The 23,648-nt window shown below is 44.8% G+C and overlaps 2 protein-coding genes across 2 annotated transcripts in view; one reads left to right on the forward strand and one right to left on the reverse strand.

The window, feature by feature from the left end:
• CEP290 (centrosomal protein 290) overlaps window positions 1–319 on the reverse strand; it is a 72,870-nt gene extending 72,551 nt beyond the window's left edge. Inside the window, 1 exon segment of the mRNA XM_038756850.1 lies at window positions 259–319. The gene's annotated coding sequence lies outside the window, so the exon portion shown is untranslated.
• A 246-nt stretch (window positions 320–565) lies between these two features.
• Window positions 566–23,648, forward strand: part of TMTC3 (transmembrane O-mannosyltransferase targeting cadherins 3) — a 45,196-nt gene continuing 22,113 nt past the window's right edge. Inside the window, 8 exon segments of the mRNA XM_038756226.1 lie at window positions 566–748; window positions 5,937–6,105; window positions 10,976–11,192; window positions 14,482–14,700; window positions 18,146–18,245; window positions 20,590–20,705; window positions 22,189–22,361; window positions 23,340–23,592. Coding sequence (XP_038612154.1) covers window positions 11,004–11,192; window positions 14,482–14,700; window positions 18,146–18,245; window positions 20,590–20,705; window positions 22,189–22,361; window positions 23,340–23,592 — 1,050 coding nt within the window. The 5' untranslated portion in view covers window positions 566–748; window positions 5,937–6,105; window positions 10,976–11,003.

Raw genomic sequence — 23,648 nt, forward strand, 5'->3', positions numbered from 1 at the left:
GATGCACGGGGCAGGGGGCTAAAGAGGGGGTGGGCAGGGGGCTGGAGGAGAGGAGGAGGAGGGCAAGGGGCTGATGCACAGGGCAGGGGGTTAAAGAGGGGGCAATGGGCACGGGGCCGGAGATCGGGGCAAGGGGTTAAAGAGGAGGTGGGCGCGGGGCCAAAGAAGAGGAGGGCACGGGGCTGATGCACAGGGCAGGGGGGTAAAGAGGAGGGGGGCACGGGGAGGGGGAGGAGGAGGAGGAGGGCGGTTACTGACCGGAGCCGGGCCGGTCCCGAGCGCGGCGCGAAGCTCCGGGAACCGCCTGGGCACCGTCCGGGCACCGTCCGGGCACCTCCCCCGTTGCTAGGCAACGCCCTCCGGCCCCCGCCCGACCCTTCACCGCGCTAGCGACCGCTTTACGGCCGCCCCCGGAGACCCGGCCCCGGCAACGGGGGGCGGGGACTTCAACTCCCAGCACGCCCCGCGGCCGAGACTTCAACTCCCGGCGCGCAGCGCGGCTCCGGCCCGCCCCTCCCCTCCCCTCCCGGCAGGCCCCGCGGCCCGCGGCGGCCGTCCCGGCCGGGAGGTCCCGGCATGCCGCGCGGGGCGAGGGAGGCGGCCTGCCCCGCGCCCGTCCTCGCCCATCCGCGCCCATCCGCGTCCATCCGCGCCCATCCTCGCCCATCCGCGTCCATCCTCGCCCATCCGCGGCCCAGGCCGGCCATGGTGGCCGCCGCCGGCTCTCTGGGCGCCGTGCGCTCCCCAGGTAGGGCGGGGCAGGGCGGATGGGTGGGTAGGCCTCCTCCCCCTCCAGGTTGGTGGCCTGGCGGTCATCGGGATGTTCATTCACTCAATCCTATTCATTCACTCATTCAGTTGTATTCATTCATTCGTTCAATCGTATTCAGTCAGTCAGTCGTATTCACTCATTCGTTCAGCCGTACGCATTCATTCAGTCGTGTGCATTCATTCAATCGTATTCATTCACTCATTTATTCAATCTCGTATTCATTCATCCAGTCGTCATTCATTCAGTCGTATTTGTCCATTCATTCACTCATTCAATCTTGTATTCATTCATTCATTCATCCAATCGGCATTCATTCAGTCAGTCGTATTTGTCCATTCATTCACTCATTCAATCTTATTCATTCATTCATCCATCCAATCGGCATTCATTCAATCAGTCGTATTTGTCCATTCATTCACTCATTCAATCTTGTATTCATTCATTCATCCATCCAATCGGCATTCATTCAATCAGTCGTATTTATCCATTCATTCACTCGTATTCATTCATTCATTCACCCAGTCGTATTTATGCATTCGTTCAATCAGTCGTATTTATCCATTCGTTCACTCACTCGTATTTATTCATTCACTCATTCATTCACTCGTATTTATTCATTCCTTCATCCAATCGTATTTATTCATTCATTCAATCAATCGTATTTATCCATTCATTCACTCACTCGCATTTATTCATTCATTTATTCAATCTCGTATTCATTCATTCATCCCTTTTAGACTGTGAGCCCACTGTTGGGTAGGGACTGTCTCTATATGTTGCCAATTTGTACTTCCCAAGCGCTTAGTACAGTGCTCTGCACATAGTAAGCGCTCAATAAATACGATTGATGATGATGATGATGATCCCATCGTATTCATTCATTCAATCAGTCGTATTTAGCCATTCATTCACTCATATTTATTCATGCAGTTGTATGCATTCATTCAATCGTATTCATCATTCACTCATTTATTCAATCTCGTATTCATTCATTCATCCAATCGTATTCATTCATTCAATTGGTCGTATTCATTCATTCATTCACTCACTCGTATTCATTCATTCATTCAATCGTATTTATTCATTCATTCAATCAATCGTATTTATCCATTCATTCACTCACTCAATCGTATTTTATAATAATAATAATGATAGCGTTTATTAAGTGCTTACTATGTGCAAAGCACTGTTCTAAGCGCTGGGGAGGTTACAAGATAATCAGGTTGTCCCACGTGGGGCTCGCAATCCCCATTTTACAGATGAGATAACTGAGGCACAGAGAAGTGAAGTGACTTGCCCAGAGTCACACAGCTGACAACTGGCGGAGTCGGGATTTGAACCCATGACCTCTGACTCCAAAGCCCGGGCTTTTTCCACTGAGCCACGCTGCTTCTCTATTGATTCACTCATTCATTCAGTCGTATTTTTTCATTCAATTATCAATCGTATTTATCCATTCACTCAGTCAATTGTATTTATTCGTTCACTCATTCATTCAATCGTATTTATCCATTAATTGTATTTATTTATTCATTCAATCGTATTTATTCATTCACTCATCCATTCTGTCAGCATGGCTCAGTGAAAAGAGCCCGGGCTTTGGAGTCAGAGGTCGTGGGTTCAAATCCCGGCTCTGCCAGTTGTCATCTGGGTGACTTTGGGCAAGGCACTTCTCCATGCCTCAGTGACCTCATCTGTAAAATGGGGATTAAGACTGGGAACCCCCGGGGGACAACCTCATCACCATGTCACCTCCCCAGCGCTTAGAACAGTGCTTTGCACATACTAAGCACTTAATAAATGCCGTCATTATTATTATTATTATTCATCCATCCATTCAATTGTAATTATTCATTCAGTCATATTTATTGACCCCATAGTACAGTGCTCTGCACATAATAAGCGCTCAATAAATACGATTGAATGAATTCAGCATTTACTGTGTGCAGAGCACTGGACTAAGCGCTTGGGAAGTACAAGTTGGCAACAGATAGAGACGGTACCTACCCAACAACGGGCTCACAGTCTAGAAGGGGGAGACAGACAACAAAACAAAACATTTAGACAGGTGACAAAACCGTCAGAATAAATAGAATTAAAGCTATATGCATATTATTAGCAAAATAAATAGAGTAGTAAATATGTACAAGTAAAATGAATAGAGTAATAAATAGATACAGATACATAAAAGTGCTATGGGGAGGTGTCATTCATTCGTATTTATTGAGTGCTTACCGTGTGCAGAGCACTGGACTAAGCACTTGGGAGAGTAGAAATTGACAACAGATAGCGACGGTCCCTATCCAACAAAGGGCTGCCAGTCTAGAAGGGGGAGACGGACAACAAAACACGTAGACAGGTGTCAAAACCGTCAGAATAAATAGGATTATAGGTATATGTGCATCATTAATAGTAAATACAGTAGTGAATATGTACAAGTAAATCTATTTATTTTATTTTATTTTGTTAGTATGTTTGGTTTTGTTCTCTGTCTCCCCCTTTTAGACTGTGAGCCCAACTGTTGGGTAGGGACTGTCTCTATATGTTGCCAATTTGTACTTCCCAAGCGCTTAGTACAGTGCTGTGCACATAGCGCTCAATAAATACGATTGATTGATTGATTGAAGTAAACGCATCATTAAAAAAATAGATTAAATATGTACAAGTAAAATAAATAGAGTAATAAATCTGTACAAATATATACAAGTGCTGTGGGGAGGGGAAGGAGGTAGGGCGGAGGGGATGGGGAGGAGTCATTCATTCAGTCGTATTTATTGAGCGCTTACTGTGTGCAGAGCGCTGGACTAAGCGCTTGGGAGAGTAGAGTCGGTCCCTACCCAACAACGGGCTCCTGTGTGCGGAGCACTGGCACACCTGGATGTGACCGTGGGATCCCCTGCAAGTGGGGAGTCCCCGGTTGGGGGGCTCCACGGGAGGAGTTTCCCAAGCATTCACACGCATGAATGTGTGTGTCTGTGAGCGCTGGGGGAGGTGTCACCGGCAGGTGACGTTCCCCAGACGTGTGTGTTTGGCTGGGGAGAATCACTGGAAGGTGAAGGTCCCCAGATAATAATAATAATAATAATAATGATGGTATTTGTTAAGCGCTTACTATGTGCAAAGCACTGTTCTAAGCACTGGGGAGGCTGCAAGGTGATCTGGTTGTCCCATGGGAGGGCTCACAGCTTTAATCCTCATTTTACAAATGAGGATAACTGAGGCCCAGAGAAGTTAAGTGACTCGCCCAAAGTCATACAGCTGACAGTTGGCGGAGTGGAATTTGAACCCATGACCTCCGACTCCAAAGCCCGGGCTCTTTCCGCCGAACCACGCTGCTTCTCCAAGATGGGTGTGTTTGTGGGGGGTGGGGGAGGAGAATCACTGAAGGGTGGGGGTCCTCAAATGTGGGTGTGGCTGATGAACCCCAGATCTGGGGGGGGGGAGAGGAGTCACTTGAAGGTGGGGATCCCCAAATAATAGTAATAATGATGGTGTTAAGCGCTTACTCTGTGCAAAGCACTGTTCTAAGCGCTGGAGGCGGAGGATACAAGGTGATCAGGTTGTCCCACATGGGGCTCACAGTCTTAATCCCCGTTTTACAGATGAGGGAACTGAGTCACAGAGAAGTTGAGTGACTTGCCCAGCAAACACAGCTGACAAGCGGCGGAGTTGGGATTTGAACCCATGACCTCTGACTCCCAAGCCCTTGCTCTTTCTGCTTAGCCACGCGGCTTCCCTGTGTGTGTATGTCGTTGAGGGTCCCCAGATCTGGCGGGGTGGTTGTAGGAGTCAGTAGAAGTTGGGGTCCCCCAATGTTATGTGTGTAGCTCAGGGTCCCCAGATCTGGGGGTGGGGGACTTAGGAGACACTGGAAGGTGGGGGTCCCCAAATGTGTGTGTTCGTGGCTGAGGCTCCTTGGATGTCACTTGGGGGTGGGGTGTGTATGTGGGATGTGTATGCAGAGGATCACGGGCTGGTGGGGGTCTCTTGTGTCTTTAGGGGATCACCGGTGTATATCATCAATGGTATTTATTGAGCACTTACTATGTGCAGACCACTGTACTAGTGCTTGGGAGAGTAATAATAATGGTATTTGTTAAGCGCTTACTGTGTGCCAAGCACCGTTCTAAGCACTGGGGGAGATACAAGGTAATCGGGTTGTCCCACGTGAGGCTCACAGTCTTAATCCCCATTTTGCAGACGAGGTAGCTGAGGCACAGAGAAGCTAAGTGACTTGCCCAGAGTCACACAGCTGACAAGTGGCAGTCGGAATTAGAACCCAGAACCTCTGACTTCCGAGCCCGGGCTCTTTCCACTAAGCCATGCTAGCGGTATACGGGGGAATGGCATGGCCACCTCCTAGAGAGTTGCTGTTATTTTCAGGTTCCTATGAATGGGGGGGCTACGAGTCTCTGCCATTCCATCCCCACCCACCCCAGTGCCTCGAAAAAAGTGAGGTCTCAGTGCTCTCTCCTCAACAGCTTCGGAGATTGGGGACCCCTTGACCCGTGCCACCAGGTTCCTCACTCTGATTTCCTTTAGTATCTTCATTAAATAATAATAAAGATGGCATTTGTTAAGCGCTTACTATGTGCAAAGTGCTGGGGAGGATACAAGGTGATCAGCTTGTCCCACTTGGGGCTCACAGTCTTCATCCCCATTTTACAGATGAGGTAACTGAGGCACAGAGAAGTGAAGTGACTTGCCCAAAGCCACACAGCTGACAAGTGGGGAGCCGGGATTTGAACCCCAGCCCATGCTCTTTCCATTGAGCCACGCTGCTTCTCCAGAGTGCTATGGACCACAGATTTTGTCTGTGCCGATGTCAGTTTTCAGTTGAGTGGCTGCTGAGTTATTAGGGTACTTTTCAGACCAAGAAAATGTCACGGAACCTAAGAAATATAAATTACATTTTGGTTGTGAATGATACGAAGATGACATTTCCAGAATGCCTAAGCTAAACCCATCCTGCATCTTAACAAACACCGTCTTGGGTTAGCTAGCAATTTTTAATGCTGTAGTTGGAACCTGTTTTAATGAAAAACAGGAAATGTGTTTGATCCCTTTCTCCCTGTCCTCCCCAACACTGTTACATATTCTAACAATATTGCTTATCAGTAAAATATTTAGGCAGGTGCATTAATTTAAACCTTTACTTTTATAGCGTTTGAATGATGCTCAGCAGCCCGTGATTGAAATGGCAAAGTGAAAATAAACAGAAAAAACTGACACATCCCGGATAGACCGTCTCATCTGAAATCCGGAGACTTGGATTCGAGTCATAGCCTGGTGAAAGTCACAAAACCTTATTGGATCATCACCTTCCTCACTAGGTATGAAGACTGCTTGTTCATATTTCCCGTACCCAAAATAACTTGCATGGGCATGCTCTCCATTTTTAAACAATAAATCACTTATTCGACACCTGAATTTAACAAAAAAGACTTTGCTTAATTATTGCATTCGATTGAGTTTTCTTGCAGAATGACTCAAATTCTTCAGCAAACATGAAAATCAGCATTAGCCCGTATTCCCGGTGTCTTTAAATGAATCAGGCCACCCTGACTGGCAGTTAAGCAGCAGTTAAAATAAAATGATCTCATCCTACGATTTCTTTCTTGTTCGATTTTCCTGAAACCCCCAAATGGCCATAGAAATTGAGTGGTTTGGAGGTTCGGGACCTCAGGGCTCTCGGAAACCCCCCACCCCCACCCCTCCGAAATGGATTCAGAGCCAAGTCATGTCTTTATTAATATTTAGGATGTCAGAAGCTGCTGTGTCTGGTGTGGGCCGTCAGAGCCAAGTCATGTCTTTATTAATATTTAGGATGTCAGAAGCTGCCGTGTCTGGTGTGGGCCGGAGAAAAGGAAGATTAGTTGCGATGGTTAAAAGTCTGTTGTTTCCCCATGGCTGAAGTTAGAAGTAAGAGTAGGGGCAGTATTTATTGAACAGCCACTGGTGTAGTGCGATCAATTAAGTGCTTGAGAAGATACAACGGAGGAAGCTCTCATTCCAGTCACGAAGATTGTCTTCAATTTACATGATTTGTATAATTCCAGGCACCGGCAAGGCTGTCAGGCTCCCATCAGCCCCTCCACAAATATAGTAACACTAATAATGGCATACCCTGGGTAACATCTACCCCTCAGTGGATTAAGACCAAAGATATGTCATGAACTAGATTCTGATGTATTCCAGTATCTTGAAACCCTACCCCCAGTGTTACCTCCAGTCATAGCTGGTAAATTAATTTCTTAATAATAATAATAATAATTGTAGCATTTGTTAAGCGCTTACTATGTGCCAATCATTGTTCTGAGCTCGGGGTAGATATAAGGTAATCAGTTTGTCCCATGTGGGGCTCACGGTCTTACTCCCCATTTTACAAATGAGGTAACTGAGGCCCAGAGAAGTGACTTGCCCAAGTTCAGACAGCAGACAAGTGGGATTAGAACTCACGTCCTGTGACTCCCAAACCTGTGCTCTTTCCAGTGAGCCACGCTGCTTCCCAGCTTCTTGTCTGCTGTCTCCTACATTCATCATTATCATCAATCGTATTTATTGAGCGCTTACTGTGTGCAGAGCACTGTACTAAGCGCTTGGGAAGTACAAGTTGGCAACATATAGAAACAGTCCCTACCCAACAGTGGGCTCACAGTCTAAAAGGTCTAAAATAAATGCATTCATTCAATTGTATTTATTAAGCACTTACTATGTGCAGAGCGCTGTACTAAGCGCTTGGGAAAGTACAATACAGCAATAAACAGACATTTCCTGCTCACAACGAGCTTGAGCTCGCAGTCTGGCGGGGGAGACGGACAGCAATGCAAATAAATACAATGACAATTATATACATACGTGCTGGGAGGGCAGGGAGGAGCGAAGGGAGCAAGTCAGGGTGACACAGAAGGGAGTGGGAGATGAGGAAAAGTGGGGCTTAGTCTGGAAAGGCGCCTCAGGGGGAAATATGAATTTAATAAGGCTTTGAAGAGGGGAGAGTAATTGTCGGACGTGAAGAGGGAGGGTGTGGGCCAGGGGTCGGCGGCGAAATGGCAAGATTGAGGCACAGTGAGAAGACTAGCACTAGAAGAGCAAACTCTGTTCCTGGTTGCCCTTGTTCTGAACAGTTTTCCCTTCCTTCTCCAGACCCCAAGCTTGGCCCCTCCTCCTGTTTCTCCCCAGCCCCAATATATGTGTTTGTGTATATATATGTGTGTATGTATATGTATATATTTGTGTATATAATAATGATATATAATACATGTACAGAATATGTATATTTTAAGCCAGCAAACTTGGGTGTCATACCCAAGCCCCATACTGACCATGCTGAAGCCCACCAGATGGCTAGATGCATGGATCCTGCCCTGTCTCCTTTGCCCCAAATGGTGAGGACTGATTCATTTTTCCCTTAGGCATCAGCCTTGCCTTCCTGTCGTGAGCCCCTGACTCCATCCTGTCAGTCAGTAGTCTCTCTCCCGGGCTGCTCGGGCCACCGTGGCTGATCCCAGACCAGCAGGTCCCCGGGATTCCAGTTCTGGGCCCCAGTGTGGACCGTCCTTCGCTCCCCTGTCCACCCCTCATCCTCCTGTGAAGGCTCTGGATTGTCACTGCCCACGACGCCTCAGACCGAAGCCACTCCTGTTCTCCACGGTGATGGGGCCCGATGCTCTATTGGAGACAGAAAAGACTTGCGGTTTGAACAGAGAAGAAGGCCGGGGGCTGGCCAGGGGGCAGTGAGAGGAGTCTGGTGACAGCAGGGACCCTCCCTTTGGCTGTGGAGGAGGGATGCAGCTTCCAAAGCCAACTCTCCTCAATGTAGTATACTCTCCCAGGTGCTTAACACAGTGCTCTGCACACAGTAAGCAGAAGGAAATATGATTGATTAGGAACAGTAGATGAAGTCCTTGATGAGGTGCTCTTTTATAGGAAAAGTTAGCTATTGTATACGTAACGCCCCTGGTTCCTTCCGAAGCGTGGAAGTTCTGGCAGGAGCCAAAGGAAAGATGAAAAAAGAAGATCCACCTAGCTCTCGAGCCTTGTTCCTACCTCCCTATCGTTCCCACCCTCTCTTCCGTCTAGGCAAGATACGTACGAGCAACAGCTCCTCTTTTGTTTCCCCGTACTCTCAATCAATCATATTTATTGAGCGCTTGCTGTGCGCAGAACACTGTACTAAGGGCTTATCGCTTGTGGCCAGATGTAGATTTGGATATTTGACAAATGCTATCCCCTGCTCTACTTCATAAAGCTGTACAGTGTGGTTTCACTCTACTGAGACCAACCTTGCCAAGGTCAGTGGACTTCTCTCTCCTATTCCTCCTTTATCTCATGGCTGCCTGGGCTGTTGGGGACAACTCCCCCACTCCTGGAGAGCCTTTCTAAATGTGGTTATACTAGCACAGTTCTTTTCCAGTTCTCTTCCCTCTGTGGTCACTCATTCTCAATTTCTCACTCTCTTCCATCCAACCCTAGTTGGAGGTGCCTCTCCATTATCTGCCGTAGATCCTCTGTTCTTTTCATCCTACACTTTGCTCCCGTGGTTTCCACTACCACTCTGTGCAGGTGGTATTTATTGAGCACTTATTATATGCAGATCACCTGTACTAAGTGGTTGATATGTGTGAGTGGAAACTTACTATTTGTAAAAAAAAAAAAAATGTGTTCTTAATAAGCTATCAATTACACTTGGCTTTTAAAAATAAGCAATTCTTTTTGTAAAGTGTAGAGCTATCCTTATCCTGCTTTGGCTGCTACTGCAATTCATTTTCTCCCAATTCATGGTAGATTCAGTTTTGTAAAATAGTTGTTTATTGATCTATATGAATGTCTGTCTCCCCTTCTAGACTGTAAATTTGTTGTGTGCAGGGGATGTGTCTGTTATATTAATAATAATAATGATGGCATTTGTTAAGCACTTACTATGTGCCAAGCACTGTTCCAAGCGCTGAGGTGGATACAAGGCAATTAGGTTGTCTCATGTGGGGCTCACAATCTTAATCCCCATTTTACAGATGAGGTAACAGGCACAGAGAAGTCAAGTGACTTGCCCAAAATTACACAGCTAAGTGGCGGAGCCGGGATTCGAACCCTCAACCTCTGACTCCCAAGCCCAGGCTGTTGCCACTAAGGCACCCTACTTCTCTAAAAGCAGCTTCGAGGGACTTAATTTAGTGTTAAAAGTGTCGTGTTAATGATCTGAAAACAGCTGTTCAGGACAAGTTTGTGTTTTTTTTTAACTTTGAGGTAAGAATTTTGATGCTTCTGATATAATCTTCACTCTGTGTGTATGTGTATATATATACATATATCTATATATATGCACATACACACACACAAAGTTATAAACACAAAGATATAATAGTGAAAATCAGTGATGTGTCTGGGGTGGGACTGAATATGAGAAAGGAGTCATTTGTTATGTGTGTTTTATATGTCCCATATTTAAAGGATAAGAGCCATGGGGATCAGGGCAAGGTAATCTGACCAGTTTAACATCTAGCAGTTTTTTCCTAAAACCGCCTTGAAAGTCTACAGAAATCCGGAACTGTCCCAGCTTTAACTGGAGCATACAGTAACCTTTTATTATTATTATGATTATTGTTATTATTATTATATTTTTAGTGCTTACTGAGTACCAGGCACTGTACTAACACTGGGGTCAATACGAGATAGTTTGGATTTCGTCTGTGTTCCACATGGGCTTCACAGTCTTTATCCCTATTTTGCAGTTGAGGTAACAGGAGCAGAGAAGTGAAGTGACTTGCTCAAGGTCACGCAGCAGACAAGGGGCAGAGCTGGGATTAGAACCCCGGTCCTTCTGACTCCTAGGCCTGTATTCATTCATTCATTCAATCGTATTTATTGAGCGCTTACTGTGTGCAGAGCACTGTACTAAGCGCTTGGGAAGTACAACCACTAGGCTGTGCTGCTTTTCCATAGAACTTGTTATGGATTCGATTTTAGCATATTATTTGGGAAGTTTCACAAGCAGAGAAAGGCCTTATGATTGGGAAGATTTAAATTCCTAGAGATCGAGAGATAGACCGAACTACACATCTTAGGGTCTCTGAAACTATTCTGGGGAAAAAAACTGGACTTCCAATCTTGTTTTTCATTGTTACCGTGTTATCCATGTTTATGCTATGAACTCCACAACAGCTCTTTTACCGTGTCCATTTTTGTAAAACGTTGTTTTTTCAGGTGTTGGTCCTCTAAGCTTCTAAAGAAGATGGCTGAAGTTAGTCTCAAAGAAATCGCTCTAATCGTTGGCCTAGTGGCAGCCTGCTATTGGAACAGTCTTTCTTGTGGTTTTGTCTTTGATGATGTTTCAGCGATTTTGGATAACAAAGACTTGCATCCTTCTACGCCTTTAAAAAATCTATTCCAGAATGACTTCTGGGGGACCCCTATGTCTGAGGTGAGTGATGTTTGAGGTAACCTTAAATATGACTTCTAGACTTCTAAATAACCTTCTAGACTGTGAGCCCGTTGTTGGGTAGGGACCGTCTCTATATGTTGCCAACTTGTACTTCCCAAGCGCTTAGTACAGTGCCCTGCACACAGTAAGCGCTCAATAAATACGATTGAATGAATGAATGAATGACTGGTCTCTCTCTTTCTCCCTCTCTTGCCTCTTTCTATTTCTCTCACTCTGTCTCTTTGAATATAGACATATACACAAACACACGCACACACACACACAAACAGGACAAAGACTGTAAACTTGTTCATTCAATCGTATTTATTGAGCGCTTACTGTGTGCAGAGCACTGTACTAAGCACTTGGGAAGTGCAAGTGGGCAACATGTAGATACGGTCCCTACCCAACAACGGGCTCACAGTCTAGTAGGGGGAGACAGAAAACAAAACATGTAGACAGGTGTCAAAATCGTCAGAACAAATAGAATTAAAGCTATATGCACATCATTAACAAAATAAATAGAGTAGTAAATATGTACGAGTAAAACAGAGTAATAAATCTGTACAAATATATACAAGTGCCATGGGGAGGGGAAGGAGGTAGGGCGGGCGGGGTGGGGAGGAGGAGAGGAAAAGGGGGGCTCAATCTGGGAAGGCTTCCCAGAGGAGGTGAGCTCTTGGGCTTTGAAGGGGGGAAGAGAGCTAGCTTGACGGATTTGTGGAGGGAGGGCATTCAAGGCGAAGGGAAGGACGTGGGCCGGGGGTCGACGGCAGGACGGGTGAGAATGAGGTACAGTGAGGAGGCTAGTGGCAGAGGAGCGGAGGGTGTGGGCTGGGCTGGAGAAGGAGAGAAGGGAGGTGAGGTAGGAGGGGGTGAGGTGATGGACAGCCTTGAAGCCAAGTGTGAGGAATTTTTGCTTGATGCATAGGTGTACAGGCAACCACTGGAGATTTTTGAGGAGGAGAGTAACATGCCCAGAGCGTTTCTGCACAGAGATAATCCGGGCAGCAGAGTGAAGTATAGACCAAAGTGGGGAGAGACAGGAGGATGGGAGATCCGAGGGGAAGCTGATGCAGCAATCCAGTCAGGATAGGATGAGAGATTGAACCAGCAAGGTAGCGGTTTGGATGGAGAGGAAGGCGGATCTTGGCGATGTTGTGGAGCTGAGACTGGCAGGTTTTGGTGACGGAAATAATAATGACGACATTTGTTACGCACTTGCTGTGGGCAGGGGATGTGTGTATTGTATTGAACTCTCCCAAGCGCTCAGTACAGTGTTCCACACACAGTAAGCGCTCAATAAATTGAATGAATATATAGACAGATATACTCTGGTGGTGAGTGAGAGAGAGAGGAGATATTTAGCCCTTCCTATACCTGTAGCCCAGAGCAGTTGAAGTTCAGGAGGTGATCAGCTCCAAGGAAGGAGAGGAATGAGGAAGGCCAGTAGTACCCTTTCCTCACCTTCTTCTGGATGGCTGTTTTTGCCAGTCCCACTTTTCATTCACTCAATGGTACTTACTGAGCACTTACTATGTGCAAATAACAGTACTAAGCACTTTTCTAGAAGCCAGATTTGATCCCTTCTCTCCTAATATTATTGGCTGAATACTTCCAGATAAAAGATGACCTGTGCTAAACAGGAAAATTGAGGTGTTGAGGGATGTGAAGCAGAAGCCCTAGATTCTTCTCCTTTGCTTCACGCAGACTGGAACTGGTCAGGTTGTTCAGGATGTCATTGGTTTGGTGTCATACTTCACATCCTTGAAGCAATGTTGCGACATGACAACATGTAGTAGCATGGTCAGTGCAGCGTTCAGAAAGCTAGAACGTCAGGTCTTCAGAACGAGAGTCATTACAATATAGCTTGAAGACTCTGAGGGATGGACATCATCGTGGCAACCTGTCGAACAGCTTGGCCGGTTTCGTGTGTGTGTATGCGTGAATGAAGTTGATAGGCATCTTAAAATGACAGAACCTTTGTGGTGTTTCTGGGGCTCCTGAGCCATAAATCCCAAGTGAAACAGCCCCTGAAATCACTTTAGGAGCAACCAAACCCCTATAACCTTCCGCTGAGTCCTTTCCAGATCTTCCTTTCCTGCCACTGTCAGGGTTTTGGGGCTCTCTGCCAAGCGAACCCACACCCTTTTGCTGCCATCCCCCCCGTCTTAAACCGAGGCATCTCCTCGAAGGCAGGAGGAACACTCGGGAAAGAGCCAACCATGGAAGAGGGGCGTAGGCTTTAGGAAACTGGAGAAAGTGCTTCCTTCCCTTCCATGGCCTCCCAAGCCCTGGCACCGGGAGATTCTCCTCCAGCCCCTACCCCAGGCAGACCCAGCGCTGCCCGCATCCTCATTCTTGCATGTTAGAATCCATAGAGCAACTAGTCCCATGGGAATACTGCCCAATGAAGATCCCATTCGCAGCTAAATTGACCCCATTCTGGTGCTCATGCTGGCCCAGCTGACCGATGCCCTTGGTTCCACTGGCGTGAGCCTGCTGTTGTCCAAAGTTTCTGCTGAGGCCATCCACCTGGTGGAACATTTTCGATGGTTCTTCAGCCAGAAACCTTCACCACTGGCAGCGGAGCCGGGACTAGAACCCAGGTCTCTTGATTTCCAGAGCCGCACGCTTCCCCTAGGACCATGTTTTTACACAGGCGCCAAGAAATATACTTGCAACCGAATACCGAGACAAAGAGCTTCACCCAGAATACACAAGGACACCGTTACACGCCTCTGTAAAGAGATAGAAGACCGAGCAGTTGAAGAGTACTTGGGCAGAGGGAGGGGGTGGCAAAAAGAGAACACTACACAAAATAATGAGGAAAGTAAAAAGTGTTTTGCCTGTCTGAATCAAGGATAGTACGTTTCATTTTGAATCTCACATCTGGTGAGCCAGGGATATTTTGCTTTCTTCTAATCGGTAATTACTCAGATACCTCTGGAAATGGAAAAGCATTTTAGATTCTAATGCTTACAGTTGAGAAGAAATAAAATTCCTGGCGTGGTTAATTTTTTCTCCCCTTTTTTAATAATGATGGCATTTATTAAGCACTTACTATGTGCAAAGCACTGTTCTAAGCGTTGCTTTTTTCTATCAAATAAACGGTCTACCCTCATTTTCATAACTCTCTGTTTAAAACTTTTTCATCTTATAAGTAGATATTCCCCAAGGGGAAGTATAATGATTTTTATATGCAGTTTGTATCTTGCATCTTACCAATGCGATCAGAATCAAAGGAACTGTTGTAATGTGAATGGATGATTCTGTGCTTTCTCTCTAGGAAAGAAGTCATAAATCTTACCGTCCTCTCACAGTTTTGACATTTCGTTTAAACTATATATTCAGCAAACTAAATCCGGCGTCTTATCATCTCCTCAATGTGATCTTCCATGCCGTGGTTACTGTGATATTCCTCAAAGTCTGCAAACTTTTTCTGGACGGCAGGAGCAGCGAGGTTGCGTCCTTACTCTTTGCAGTGCACCCCATACATACTGAAGCGGTAAGTATCCGTGACAACCGTCACTGTCGTTTCTTCTCACTGACTTTATAAAAACGCCTTAAAGAATTGGTAGAAAGTAATATGAATACAGCACAAAAGCTAATATAAGTCATTCATTTAGTTGTATTTATTGAGCACTTACTGTGTGCAGAGCACTGGACTAAGCGCTTGGGAAGTACAAGTCAGCAACAGAGAGAAATGGTCCCTAACTGACAACGGGCTCACAGTCTAGAGGGGGGAAACAGGTGTCAAAATTGTCAGAACAAATAGAATTATAGCTACATGTGGGATGGAGGTGTGGGTGGCCAGCGAGCCACTGAAGAGGAGGAGCTGAGACTGCAGCAGTTGGTGAGTCCACTTTTTAAAAAAAAAATTATATTTGTTTAACACTTACTTTGTTCCGGGCGCTATTCTAAAAGCTGACAGGGTATTCAGATTGGACATGTCCATGTCCCATATGAGGCCCACAGTCTTAATCTTCATTTTACAAATGAGGTGACCGAGGCACAGAGGAGTTAAATGACTTGCTCAAAGTCACACAACAGACAAGTGGCAGAGCCGGGACTAGAACCCAGGTCCTTCTGATTCCTAGGCCCATACTATTTCCACTAGCCCATCTACTTCTTGGAGCACTTACCGTGTGCCAATCATTTTACTAAGCACTCGGGACAATACAGTACAACCAAATTAGCAGACGTTCCCTGCCCACATCGAGCTTACAGTCAAGTCTGGCAGGCAGCTACTTCCTCAGTGTATGAGCAGAATGGTGAATAACACTTCCACAAATGCCAAGGGACTACTGTATCAGTCAGTTCATTGAGAAGCAGCATGGCTCAGTGGAAAGAGCACGGGCTTTGGAGTCAGAGGTCATGGGTTCAAATCCCAGCTCCACCACTTGTCAGCTGTGTGACTTTGGGCAAGTCACTTAACTTCTCTGTGCCTCAGTTACCTCATCTGTGAAATGGGGATTAAGACTATGAGCTCCCCGTGGGACAACCTGATCACCTTGTAACCTCCCCAGCACTTAGAACAGTGCTTTCCATGTAGTAGGCGCTTAATAAATGCCATCATCGTCATCATTGAGCACTTACTATGTTAAGCACCTACTATGTGCCAAGCACTGTTCTAAGCACTGGGGTAGATACAAGGTAACCAGGTTGTCCCGTGTGGGGCTCACAGTCTTAATTCCCATTTTACAGTTGATGTAACTGAGGCCCAGTGAAGTGACTTGCCCAAAGTCATACAGCTGACAAGTGGCGGAGGCAGGATTAGAACCCAACACCTCTGACTCCCAAGCACGTGCTACTAAGCCACGCTGCTAGGAAGCACTCTTAGAATGAATAAAAACAGTTCTTATCGTAGGCTCCTCTGGGTTACAAATGCAGCAGTATCCCACTGTTATACGGCCCTTGGAGTCAAATAGTTCCAGGAAACTGGGCCTGGGTCTTACACGGTTTTGCCCAGCCCTGAGGATAAAATTACGGCATTAAGTGCTTTTGGGTGCCAAGCAGTGGGGTAGATGCAAGATTATCAAATCAGACATAGTCCCCGTCCTCCATGGGTTTGATAATCTAATCTGTCGCTTTTATTGAGCACTTACTATGTGCAGAGCTGTGTACTAAGCTCCTGGGAGACAGTATATTACAACAGAATTAGCAGACGCTTTCCCTGCCCATAACGAGCGTACAATCTAGAGGTTGAGAGAGAAGGAATCTTTTCCCAATTTTACAGATGTGGAAATTGACTCCCTGGGAGACTGTAACTTGCCCAAAGTTACCCAGTAGTAGGTCAGTGGCAGAGCTGGGATATAATTTTTTTTGCCTCCCAGGACTATTTTTGTTCCACTTAGACTACTCTGTCTTCTTAATGATGCCTTTCTTGAAGACAAAAAGATCTTAGGGAAGAATCGTTCATAGCCTTTCACACTTTATCAACAATTCCCTTTTCCCAGTGCTCACAGCAACAGGGGAAGGAAGACATTGGGACTCAAGGTCATGTAATCACTGCCCCTCGACCTGACGAAAGCACCTGCCGAAGGAAACCTTCCCTGTTCACGGGACTGGAGGACAAGACCTATGTTATACCCAACCCTGTGTTATATAGCCAGAGATTTCCTTTAGCCCCCAAGACTCTTGTACCAGAACTCTGCTTTCCAGACAGATAGGAAGTTATTTTTCTTCCTTCCTGAAGACTGGAGCTGCAGGTGAACCAGGCTCCAATCCTATTTCTGGGATGAGAGGTGCAGTGGAAGTTAAGGAAAATTAAGGATAGGAGGGAAATTGGCAAGTGAGGGCTGGAAGAAAGGTAGGAGGAGTTCAAATTGACGGGATTAGAGGATCAGGAAGAAGATAAATGAAAACAAGGAACAAGAGGGGATGAATAGAGAAAGAAACAGAAGGAGTTAGGAAAGAAAATCAGCACAGAGCAAGTGAACAAAGGACAGGGGAGAGGGAAGGTGAAGGATAAGGAGAAAGTCATAGAAGACAAAAAAAGAGTAATGAACAGGACAGGGAAGGTGAAGGATAAGGAAAGAGGCATAAAAGGCAAAAAAAAGTCACACTGGGACAGGAATATAGGTACAAGGCTAAGGGGCAGATTGGTGTAGAAAGAGGCCAAACACTGGTGAATTCGAGAGAGAAAGAATGGACAGGGAAGGAGGAAAAGGAAAGCATTCTGTAATTTTGTTAGGTTAATTATATTTTGAAATGTACCAGACCAAAGCCAATTGACTTGAAGACTGCACCCAAGATTGTTTAATTATGAAACTACTTGGGAAGTCTTTTTAAACCTCCTATTGGTTTCCACATTTGAAACCACAGAAACAGTAATAGGATATTTCCAATGTAATGTTACAAATAAGTGCGGCATGACATGGAACGCTAAAAAGTTTTTGTAGGTAATAAATACAGAAACATGACTTTGGAGTACAGTTGGTGTCTTTCATATTAAACCCAAGCCCTTTCCTTGCTAGTAATCTATATTGAATTTCTCCAAGATGTTTCTCATTAGACTGTTCAAATTACCCTAGTAGTGTTTACTGTCAAAGCATTTTCACCTTAACTGTGTTCATAAGGTTCTTTAATCTGCAGAAGAGCAATCTGCCCCTAAAGCGTTTATGTCTCGTGTAGAACAGTAAAAGATTTATTAATTTTTTTAGATATGAGCCGTGCTGTATATATGTTCATATGTGAAAGAAACCTCCACGTGATTTTGTTTCAAAAGGCATTGTTTAGCTTGAGATACTGTGTTCATTTGAGATGATAAGGACAATTCCCAAAATGCACCACTTGAGGGCACTTGATATTCGTATATTAAGAGCCAAGACTGACTAAAAATAAAAAAATCTGGAATTTTTCTTGTCTCCATATAGAACATCGCTGTTGCCTGCTTTCAAGTCATTCTTCAGTGTAATTTGATTAACATTCTTTTATTCCATCTGTTCTAGGTAACTGGTGTTGTGGGAAGAGCAGAACTCCTATCATCTATCTTTTTTCTAGCTGCGTTTTTGTCGTACACCAAATCTAAAGGGCCAGATAACACCATAGGTAAATTCCTGCGGACATTCCTCAGGCAGTTCCGTCTTTGACTATTCTAGTTAACAAATTCAGCTCTAAAAGCAGTTTCCACATTATAAAAGTGTGTTTAAATACACTCTGTGTTTAGATATAATTGGTATTCATATTTAGGCCGGGGTCTAGTCCTGGCTCTGCCACTTGTCTGCCCTGTGATCTTGGGCAAGTCACTTAACTTCTCTGTGCCTCAGTTACTTCATCTATAAAATAGGAATTAAGACTGTAAGCTCCATGTGGGACTTGGACTGTAGCCAACATGATTGCCTTGTATCTACCCCTGCACTTAGAACAGTGCCTGGCACATACTAAGCGCTGAACAAATGCCATAAAAAAGAAAACAAAAACTATTACTGCTGCTCAGGCGGTAACAATTCTGGCCCTCCCCCACCAGAATACCCTTTAGTTGGGGTTGTGTAATGAATGCACTGTTGATTTTCAGTGTTGGTATTCCTTAGATTGTCCTCTCCCTTCGTGATAACATTCTGCCTCGTATATGGGGCCCCAGCCAGACAAGTTCTCCTTCAGGCTCCTGTGTTGAGATCTGACTATTTTGTGGTCCTAATTCAATCCTAATGTTTCTCTAGCTCGTTTGGAGGTGTAGTTCATCGTGGCTGCTGGGGCCTGGCCACCTTATCCGTTGGTTGCGGGTGGGACTCTCTATTTCCATATCCCCTGTCGGGGAATGTTGAATTTCGGCTGGTCAGTTATTTTAGCCCACAGTTCAATGGTATACATCAAAGCAGCCCTAAATGCAATCCAGAGAGGTGGAAACTCCCTTGGTTTCTCTCTCTCCCTCCCTCATTCCTGCAGCTTTTGACCTCTTTGTTGTTCCTAATCTTCATGTCCCTTGTGAAACTACTACTGAAACAAAGCCATTCCTTTCTTGATTGCAGCGCACTGATCTGGTCTATCTGCTGCTGCCTCTGTTGCCAAATTGAGGCTGTGCCCTCATCGCAGCCTTAAAATGCTTCACCGCCTCCCTTATCCTGTTTCATCTTGCATATAGCAACTGTTTGGGTATTTTACTGTCAGCTATTCTTCTCCCAAGTCCCACCCAGCAAGGTTGTGTTGGTGAGCAGAGTTTCAGTACTAGCAGGCTGGCTTCATTTCAGGACTTCAGTTATAATGATGGCATTTAGTCAAGGGCTTTGAAAAGAGCCACACACCTATTGGGGGTTGGCTGCTAGGGACCCCTAACCCCCAGCGGGCTGTATGCCCTGGAATTGGGTGTCCTGGGGTAGCTTAAGGAGAGAACATTCTCACCCAATCATAAATATGTATTGAGCACCTTGCAAGGATTATTAATTTGTGAATCAGGTAACAAATAAAACAGAATGGTGGTCCAAACGTGTTTTCCTTTCTCTGATCCCTTCCCTCTGGACCTTTTCTATTTCCTTGCCAGTATCCTGGTGCATATGTTCTTTCAGTCATTTCCCCTCTTCTCTGGAGGTGTCCAGAATTCCGGCCTTACCCTCTGAATCTTTCCGTTTGGCTCTTTGGATGGCCGGGCAGAACCGTGGCTGACTATCCTGATCATTGCTCTCCTTCGGGGTTCAGAGCCTTACTGCTCTGGAGTCCTCTCCTCAGGACCCCAAGCCTTCTGGGTTTCCTAACCCTCCAGGGTCACATCTTAGAACATTCATTCATTCAGACGTATTAATTGAGCACTTACTGAGAGCAGAGCAGTGTACTAAGCTCTTGAGATAGTCCAATACACTAAACAGGCACGTTCCCTGCCCATCACGAGTCTAGAGGGGGGGGCTATCATCCTTTGCACTCTAATTCCTCCAGAGTTAAGCCCATCTTCTGCCCCAAAATGGTTGAGGGGCTCTTTCCCCAACTATCCGCCCCCGCCCCATCCTTTTTTTCAATCTTTCCCTCGTTCTCACTGGCTGGGTTCCAAGTAAATATCTTCTAAAGGCTTATAGTACCTGATCCAGCTAACCTTCCCTAAGGGTCTGAGTTTCTTCCCGGCCTTCCCCCCTCCTGGAAGTGGGGCTAGTGTGAGTGACTGCCATACTGGGGCAGCACAGGCCCAAGTCTCCGAAAATCAGAGAAGACTGACTTTTGTGGGTCACCTTAAGATCTGGGTAGTCGCCTAGTGGCACGGTAGGCATCCTGAATCCAATTTTCTTTGCTCACCACCCCTGATGAGAAAATTCAAATAACGGAGTTTTCTGAATGTGCTTGAATATGGTACAGAAGCTTTTGTTATCAGAAATACAGTTTTTTACTAAAAATTAACCAAATTAACCACTTCGTTATAGATATATTTCAAAGTAACATTTTTACAGCAGGTTCCTTTATTCATTTACAGTATGGACACCAATTGCGGTGACAGTGTTCCTAGTAGCTGTTGCAACGTTATGTAAAGAACAAGGAATAACAGTCGTGGGAATATGCTGCGTCTATGAAGTATTCGTAGCACAAGGGGTAAGGAATTGGCTAAAGTGACGTGTTATTGTTTGGACCTCCGTTTCAATCAAATTTGTATTTTAACGTTTCCATAGAAGCTGTTGCTCAGATATGTTAGCATGTAGTAGGGGAAGCAACGTGGTCTAGTGAAAAGAGCACAGGCCTGAGAGTCAAAGGAACTGAGTTTTAACCTCGGATTTGTCATTTGCCCGCTGCGTCATCGCAGGCAAATCACTTAACTTCTCTGTACCTCAGTGTCTTCATCTGTAAAATGAGGATTAACGACATGTTATCCCTCCAGCTTAGGCTGCGAGTCCCTTGTGGGACAAGTACTGTGTCTGATTATGTATCGACCCCAGTGCTTAGAATAATAATAGTAATAATAATGATAGCATTTATTAAGTGCTTACTATGTGCAAAGCACTGTTCTAAGCTCTGGGGAGGTTACAAGGTGATCAGGTTGCCCCACGGGGGGCTCACAGTCAATCCCCATTTTACAGATGAGGTAACTGAGGCACAGAAAAGTTAAGTGACTTGCCCAAAGTCACACAGCTGACAGTTGGCAGAGCTGGGATTTGAACCCCTGACCTCTGACTCCAAAGCCCGGGCTCTTTCCAGTGAGTGCTTGACCCAGAGAATGCACTTAACAAACGCACTAACTACCATAATTATTATTGAAATGTTTTGAGAGAGACTTTGAATTATTTTTCAAATCTTCTTCCCTATTTGACAGTTAATTTAAGGCTGTCAGAATGGATTTACATTAAGCAAGCCCCTAAATTGTTGTTGGGTTTTTTTAATACAGTACAAAAGAGGATAAGATCAATCAGTGGTATTTCTTGAGTGCTTTTTGCAGCGCAGTCAATCAGGGGTATTCACTGAAAGCTTACTGTGTGCATAGACTGCACAAAGCACTTGGAAGAGTAGAATTCAAAAGGCAGCCACATCCCCTACCGTCAAGGAGGGTAGAGTCGATCTATTAGAATTATACTGTTGGCATTAACTTCATATCAAGTTTTCAAACTAGAATCGAATTTGGTGATGTCACTAGTAGAATTGCTACAAGTAGTTTCAGAAGAATAGAACAAATGTTGGGAACTTAACGTGCTATTTACATTAGGAGGCTATTCTGAGCCCAGGTAGGGATCTAGAACCCCTTGGCTTTTGTTCTTGTGGATGTAGAAAGATTTAGCTGGGTGCTAAGTGATAGTGATTAAGCGGGGAAATGTCAGAGTGGGGACCTCTTGGGAAAGATTTCACTTAAAAAAAAAAAATCTAGTTCGTACCCTTTTTTGTTCATCTTTTAAATTCCTAAGTTCCCCCGGTATTTTTGATTGTCAGCAACAAACACATGTGTGAATAAAATCTTATCATCACAAGCTTCATCAGGAACAAACATAGCTAAATATAATTTTGAATGGGTGAATGCATGGGGATGGAAGCTTGATAATGTATAATGAGCTATTCATTATTTCAAATGTTTCTTTTGTTTGTTTTCCAGTATACACTGCCTTTATTATTTACTACAGCTGTACAGATACTGCGAGGCAAGGGCAGCATCCCTTATTCTATGCTGCAGACTCTGTTGAAGCTTATTGTCTTGATGTTCAGTACACTACTACTTGTTGTGATCAGAGTCCAGGTTATTCAGTCTCAGCTCCCCGTGTTTACCAGGTAAAACCGTATGAATGCAGTGGTTTTTTCAACTATTTGTTTCATCATTTATTGTGAAGAGGTTATAATGAATGAAATGTTTTGTAAATTATTGAATTCAAGTTGGCCCTTAGTTTTAAGAAAACTTTCTGTTTCAATGTTAAGGTACCATAATACTAGGTAATACAGCACCAAAATGTGTCATTTAATCCTTATTTCAGTGGCCTGTAATAGAAGATAAAGAAAGCTTAAATATTTCATGGTACCTACTTGATACAGCTCAATTAAACTACCACAGTAAATGCTGAATATTTTAACCAATCAATCAAATTTATTGAGTGTGTGCAGAGCACTGTACTAAGCTCTGGGAAGAATATAACAGAGTTGGTAGACATGTTCCCTGGCCACACAGATTTTATAGTCTACAGTGAGAGGTGGGCATAAAAATGCAGTTACTGATATGTACATAAGTGCTGTGAGCACCCCTGTGGGACAACTTTATCACCTTGTAACCTCCCCAGCGCTTAGAACAGTGCTTTGCACATAGTAAGCACTTAATAAATGCCATGATTATTATTAAAGGGTACAAATCCAAATGCAAGGTCAATGAAGAATAGGGAGGGATTTGGGAAATGGGGACTTAGGGGAACGCCTCTCGGAGGAATTGGAAGTTAAAGGTCACTTTTTAAAATTCCTTTTTAAAACAAATCTAGTTTAGAAAACTTATAGTTTATAAAACAGCAAATCGGTTTCCCATCAGGATAACCATTTTTTGATGTGAAAAGTGAGGCTTAACGTGGCGACATTGTCTTCCAATGACAGTATTTATTGAAAGGATACTATAATCACGGGGTGCAGGGAAAAGCCATTGCCTTATGGCAGTATTTAATCAGTGGAATGCAAAGAATTTCTCCAAAGATATTGATAGTTCATCTTCATTTGCACGGTAACTCTAAAGTCCAGAGGCAGGTGGTTCTGAGGTTTTTGTTTCTTATGCAGGTTTGATAACCCAGCTGCTGTGAGCCCTACTCCCGCAAGACAGATGACATTTAACTACCTCCTTCCCGTAAACGCGTGGCTTCTATTAAATCCATCAGAACTGTGCTGCGACTGGACCATGGGAACGATCCCGCTTATAGAATCCTTGTTAGATGTGAGAAATCTTGCGACGCTCACTTTCTTTGGCTTTCTGGGGTCATTAATATTATTCAGTCTTCGTTATCCTGGCGATTCTTCCAAGGCTGTATTAATGGTAAGAAGTCCTTTTTCATTCGTCGATTTAGCTGTGTTAAAGTTCCATGTATTCTT

Source organism: Tachyglossus aculeatus, chromosome 14 (genome assembly GCF_015852505.1).
Source record: "Tachyglossus aculeatus isolate mTacAcu1 chromosome 14, mTacAcu1.pri, whole genome shotgun sequence".
NCBI lineage: Eukaryota > Metazoa > Chordata > Mammalia > Monotremata > Tachyglossidae > Tachyglossus > Tachyglossus aculeatus.